This window comes from Aegilops tauschii, chromosome 1 (genome assembly GCF_002575655.3).
Source record: "Aegilops tauschii subsp. strangulata cultivar AL8/78 chromosome 1, Aet v6.0, whole genome shotgun sequence".
Taxonomy (NCBI): Eukaryota; Viridiplantae; Streptophyta; class Magnoliopsida; order Poales; family Poaceae; genus Aegilops; species Aegilops tauschii.
The window spans coordinates 39,417,950-39,424,509 of NC_053035.3; the positions used below are offsets into that span (position 1 = coordinate 39,417,950).

Here is a 6,560-nt window from a genome sequence, read left to right on the forward strand (position 1 = left end):
TGTTTAAGAGTGGGCCTGACCCGTCAGAATACGGTTTAAACTGCTAGTGACGAGCGTTTTGGGTTTTTTAAAACAGCCGACTCCTGACTTGATAGTTATCAGCGAAAAAAATATTTGGTAGTTTTTTGTAACCCTAGCCTGTAAGTTAATAGTTTTATGCTATTTACTCGATGTAGGAGGAGTTGGGCAAAATAATATTTCAACATGTCTCGTAAGCATGGAATTTTTAAGGGCCCCGTATAAACAGTAGAACTTTCTCTGCATACAGGGAAAATAGCCCTTTTCGTAAACTTTTCCGTAAAAGTGCCACATCAGCACGCCCCCGCCATCAACCATCACCGCCGCGCCACCTGACCACCCGCACGCCGCTGACCACCGCCATCTTGTTTACGCTGCCGCCGCGTCACCATAAAAAACTGCATTTAGGGAAAGTTTTTAAGGGATTTGTTGGAGATGCTCACCAGCAAACCACTCCTAAATTATATGAACACCCCATAAATTCTATTTTTCAGGAAGATTTTTATGGGACTTTTTGGAGATGCTCTAAGGTCATATATTAATTATCACATGTCCTTACAAACACAATCTTATCGTTTTCATTAGTTAATGGAAGGGTTTCCCCTCTGTTCCACCTTTTTTTTACTGATGAAACCAAAAGTGTTGTTTGCATTACTTCCACAAACCAAAAGAAAATGTGCATCAATGGATCACATTAATCCAAATGCAGCCCATATTTGAACTCCTAAGCCTTAGAAAACTACTCAACTCATAACTTGTCGTCCACTCATCAAGCCTCCTTTTCTCACTTTTCTTTACAAAGGCCAAAGACCATATATTAAATAGTAGATGCTTTTAAAAACACTCCTACGTAAACTGAACATCCAAGTATTTGAGGCGTTGAGCACTCCTAATCTTCTTCTACCCATCTCTCTTAGAGTATTGATTTTGTCCTTTAGAGAGTGCACGTTCTCTTTAGAAAACTCATAACCAGGTTTAAAAAAATGCAAAATCAATCCAAACCAAATTGGTGTAGGTATTAGAGTGATTCATATGCTAAAATGCCTTGATGAAAAGTGGAGAGCTAAATAAATCTTTTGTTATTTTTGCATAGCTCACAAATGAATTGGGATTTTCAAGAAACTTGAATTGGAAACGAATTTGAATCATTAGCATGTGTTTTTTGTTGGATTTTTAGAATGAATGTGTTTTTTTCTTTTTGAAAAAGGAGGATGTGCTCCCGAGCAAACTTGATGGGTCCCACTCTCTCGTAGCGCTACATCCCTTAATTCCCATCTGCGACTCTCCGTGTGTCAGCCTACCCTTTGCTTGGCCCATCATGTTATGCTGGAGCTTTAGTAGCCAATCAAATTGTGCCCTCGCCCCTCATCTCGCGGGCGGTTGCCATTTGTCAAAGCGGTGGCCTTTGCGGCGCCTATGACAAGTAAGAGTAGAGAAGAAGAACAATAAGAAGAATCACAAAAGTTCAACTTTATGATCAACTTTTACATTAATTGACAAATCAGTTTGCATTTGATAATAAATTGGGGAACTATTTTTTGGGTCCCTTGATTACTTGTAAAGTTCAGATTTTGTACCTTAACTTTAGACCGATAACTTTGACCCCATTAACTTTCGGTACTTGACAAATTTGGCCCTTGGCCTTAACCAAAGTGATATGCATGATCATCTGGTGATATTTTATCACATGTGGCAAACCATAGAGCGCAATATAGAAACATATATGCAGGAAAATGGCAATAAAGAATGGAACAATGAAAGACGCTCAGAAATACAAAAATGGAGGAAATTTGAAAATAAAATATTAAAATGTGACCAAGTATCAACAACATTCTAGAAAAGCTACTAAAACTATGGGATTTAGTAATATAATATTTTTAAAAGATTTAAGAAAAATAATCTTTAGGGCAGATCATGAAAAAGTATAACATTAATTCATATAACTCATCATATCTTTTCTTTCAATAATGTTCCTAAACTGTTTGGTAGTTCTCACGAACATCTAGTTGTTTGCACAATATTTGTGGATTGTTATATTCTATAAAAATCCAACTTTCTTATTTTGTCAATAAATTGTAGGGTATTCCAATAGTTCTCTCGAATATTTCGATTTATCCTGTATGTTTTTTGTTTCAAAGCACTCACCACTTTCGAAGGAAATATACCGAATGCTACTATTCTAAATTTTCTGACCTTTTCTGCCAACATTCTGTGTTGCATAGGTTGTCATTTGTGCTAAAATTGGCGTCACTACCTCAATTAGATGGCTAACAAGGGTTAAGGACAACGGCGGAGGTACACGAGAAGTTGGGGGGTGGGGCAGAAAATATGAATGCTTAGGGTGAGCAAATAACTCATCTGGTTAGGGAGCCAAATGGCTCTTTGCATATTAGATTCGACTGAAGTCAAATCTAATAAAGTTTGACCAAGTCTACAGAAAACAATATGAACATTTACAATAGCAGATATATAAGATGTGATAATATATTCAATGATGAATCTAATGGTATTGATTTGGTATTGTATACGTTAATATTTTTATCTATAAACTTGGTCAAAGTTTACAAAATTTGACTTCAGACAAAGCTAATATGCGAAGTAAATAAAGTGAAGAGAGTATATATTGAGATTTATCGACTAAAAATAAACTAGTTTGACAATAGTTAGATTCCATTTTTTTGGTATATTTGTGGTGAATTATTTAACTTGAAACGGTCACTTCTACTCTTTTCCAAATAAAAGCCATCCATCCTACGAAAAGCTTTTAGAACTACCGACCTACTTTCCGAAATCTAAGCATTAGTCAAAATTAGCACAGACCTTCGCTACCTAACAAGATACTTGACGAAATCAATCGCGTCAGCGATGACTGGTCTTGCCAGGAATTAATCAACCACATATGCACGCATGCCACGAGAAGAAGGGTTCGGTGTTACTGATAGAAATCCCACTGTACGATGTATAGCAACCAAGTGTCCCACTGTACAGCAACCAAGTGTTCCATGTTGAATTGATCACGTGTGCTTGCGCCTTGAATGGTTCGAAACGCTTGCTCAGTCAGATTGGGTTCAGAATGACGAATTGATCCAACGTGGTTTAACCTTTTTCTTTTCTTTTACTACACATGACATGATAACATATGTACAGTAGTATGTTTTTCTCCGAGTTAATACCATATGTACTTGTACTTTAAAGAATGGTTTGAACTCTACTTTTGGATGCCGGCTGTTCAAGTTCTGTAGCTTTGCTAGCAGCTCCCGTAGGAATAAATGAAATAACCAAAGTAGTCGACCTATAGCTGATTTTCACGGTACTGGTAATCCTGCCGGTGCAAAGCACAACTCCAACATAAATTGCATAAATGATAACGCAAATTTAAAAGAAGCAGAACACAATCATATGGGTGGCCAAACATACAAAGACCTTCAGGCTGGCTGATTCTGAAGGTTAGTTGAAGAATTTTAAGATTACTTGTTAAAATAAACCAAGAGACTGATGATTACAAACAATATCGTTGGCACAGAGGTGAGATACACTATGATCTCATCCAAAGTCCTCGTTGTATTTTGAATCAGTCATTGACCATAAATTTAACTAGCAAAAAGTTATACACCATAAAAATTTATACCATTTGAGACATATTTATAAAAAGTTCTAAAAAGTGTTATTTTTAATACATAAAATTTATGCTTTACTAGTTAAATTTACAATCAAAGTTTGACACAAAATAGCAGGGAATAATAAACCGTGACAAAGGGATATACTCTACATGGAGTTCAGGCCGCGCAAACATGATATATGCATGCAGTTAATAACGGAAAAACGAAAGGATTTTTTTTCTTCTGTGGTGACGAAAATGGTCCATGTACGTAGCAGACTAGCAGCCGACTGGTTGGCAATTTACGAACGTTACCACGACGGGGGCTGCTGGTAGAGCGTTCATCTGGACCCGAATTGAATAGTCGAGTTGACCAGCAGACTGGTGTCGCGGGCGCTCGACCTCGCATCCCTACCAACCCATGCATGCACTTTCCTAGCAGCGTACGATAGACGCACGCGACCGGGACTCATCCAACGCCCAGCCCGCCACGCCGTTTCCCGCATCCAACTGGTATATATACCTTCGCCTATGTACTTCATCCTCCAACCCAAACCAACCTAGCTAATTACTACAACCTCTCCGCTGCTTCTTCCTGCTCTCCGGCAGCAAAGCTAGCTACCTCCACTTCATTGATCAAGCCACACAGTCTTGCTCCTAAAAGAATGGGCAGCTTGGACACCAACCCAATGGCCTTCTCCGCCTTGCCCAACGACAAGGCAGCGTTCGAGCCGCTAAACCCCGAAGATGTCCGCGCATACCTCCACAAGGCCGTCGACTTCATCTCCGACTACTACACCAACGTCGAGTCCATGCCCGTTCTCCCTAACGTGAAGCCGGGATACCTGCAGGACGAGCTCAGCGCGTCCCCGCCGACCTACTCGGCGCCCTTCGATGTCACCATGAAGGAGCTCAGGACATCCGTCGTCCCTGGCATGACGCACTGGGCTAGCCCCAACTTCTTCGCCTTTTTCCCCTCCACCAACAGCGCCGCGGCAATCGCCGGCGACCTCATCGCCTCCGCCATGAACACCGTCGGGTTCACGTGGCAGGCCTCTCCCGCGGCCACCGAGATGGAGGTTCTCGCGCTCGACTGGCTTGCGCAGCTCCTTCGCCTGCCAACCACCTTCATGAATCGCACAAGCACTGGCCGCGGCACTGGTGGTGGTGTCATCCTCGGCACCACGAGCGAAGCAATGCTCGTCACGCTGGTCGCCGCCCGTGACGCCGCGCTGCGTAGAAGCGGCTCTGTCGGTGTGGCCGACCTGCCGCGCTTGACTGTGTATGCTGCCGACCAGACCCACTCCACGTTCTTCAAGGCATGCCGCCTTGCAGGCTTCGACCCCGCCAACATCCGCTCCATCCCTACTGGGTCGGAAACCGACTACGGACTCGACCCGACCAAGCTTCTCGAGATCATGCAAGCTGATACCGATGCCGGTCTCGTGCCAACATATGTATGTGCCACAGTGGGCACAACGTCTTCCAACGCCGTCGACCCGGTGGGTGCCGTCGCTGACGTTGCCGCCCTTTTCAATGTGTGGGTCCATGTCGACGCTGCCTACGCTGGCAGTGCGTGCATCTGCCCGGAGTTCCGCCACCATCTCGATGGCGTCGAGCGCGTGGACTCCATTAGCATGAGCCCACACAAATGGCTTCTCACATGCCTCGATTGCACCTGTCTCTATGTCCGCGATGCTCACCGCCTAAGTGACTCGTTGGAGACCAACCCGGAGTACCTAAAGAATGATGCTACAGACTCGGGCGAGGTCACCGATCTTAAGGACATGCAGGTCGGCGTCGGTCGGCGGTTCCGTGGGCTCAAGCTCTGGATGGTCATGCGCACATATGGTACCGCAAAGCTCCAAGAGCACATCCGTAGCGACGTCGCCATGGCGAAGATGTTTGAAGATTTTGTTCGTGCTGATGACAGGTTCGAGGTGGTCGTACCAAGGAACTTTGCTCTCGTGTGTTTCAGGATCAAGGCAACTGGCGCCATGACAGAGGAGGATGCCGATGAGGCCAACCGTGTGCTCATGGAGAATCTGAATAAGACCGGTAAGGCTTATCTTGCACACACGGTGGTTGGTGATAGGTTCGTGCTTCGGTTCGCCGTGGGGTCGTCCCTGCAGGAGGAGAGGCATGTGAGGAGTGCCTGGGACCTCATCAAGAAGACTACTAGCAGTATCATGGATTAAGTGAATGGACCTACAGATGCACAAAGTTCCAGAAGCCACACAAATCCCTATATTTGGGGTATAATTATTATTTTGTATTTATCTTTTTTTTCTATGATTCGGATTATTATTACTTTGCACATTTGGTTCTTATTCCGTTTTGTGATCTATATCGGCCGAGGATATATGTATAGGAGGCCGGTACCAAAGAAATTGATTAGATTGTAAGAATTGCTTATATTGCAAGAACATGAGATATTATTCTTTATATTGTACTCTAGTATAAATATATGGGAGTGACTTATAGTAGGTGACTGCTTTTTTGTTTTGGATCACTCACTTTCTTGTTAGACCGTGAGATTATTGCAACATGTTTTTTTATAAACTCATGAAGCCTCTATTAATTTGTCACGATGTTTTATAAGGATGAAAGTAAGATCACCGGGCTAGCCTAACCAAACATGACGTTGAGTCCCTAAAGTAAGATCATGCTTCATTAGCTTGTGAGCCCCGACATTTGAGGTCCTAAACACCTAAACAAAATTACAACTAATAAAAACCACTTCCCTAATGATAGCACCGTAACTTGCAACACTCTGCTGGTTTATGTATTTACGACCGCCTTACAGTCCAAAGCCGCCTGAATCCTCTGGGTGTACAGATCATCGGCGATGGACAACGCTTTCCTTACCACCAAAGCTTCAAGGGTTCTTGGGTCAGAGATCTTTGATCCCACTATGGCCGAAGCTCCTAGAAACATCCAAAGG

At 43.1% G+C, this 6,560-nt stretch overlaps 1 protein-coding gene across 1 annotated transcript; it reads left to right on the top strand.

The window, feature by feature from the left end:
- The first annotated feature begins 4,154 nt into the window (after positions 1-4,154).
- Positions 4,155-5,926, top strand: LOC109782055 (tryptophan decarboxylase 1). The gene has a single exon (XM_020340641.3). The coding sequence runs from the start codon at positions 4,282-4,284 to the stop codon at positions 5,812-5,814; it is 1,533 nt and encodes a 510-aa protein (XP_020196230.1). The 5' UTR covers positions 4,155-4,281; the 3' UTR covers positions 5,815-5,926.
- The last annotated feature ends 634 nt before the right edge of the window (positions 5,927-6,560 follow it).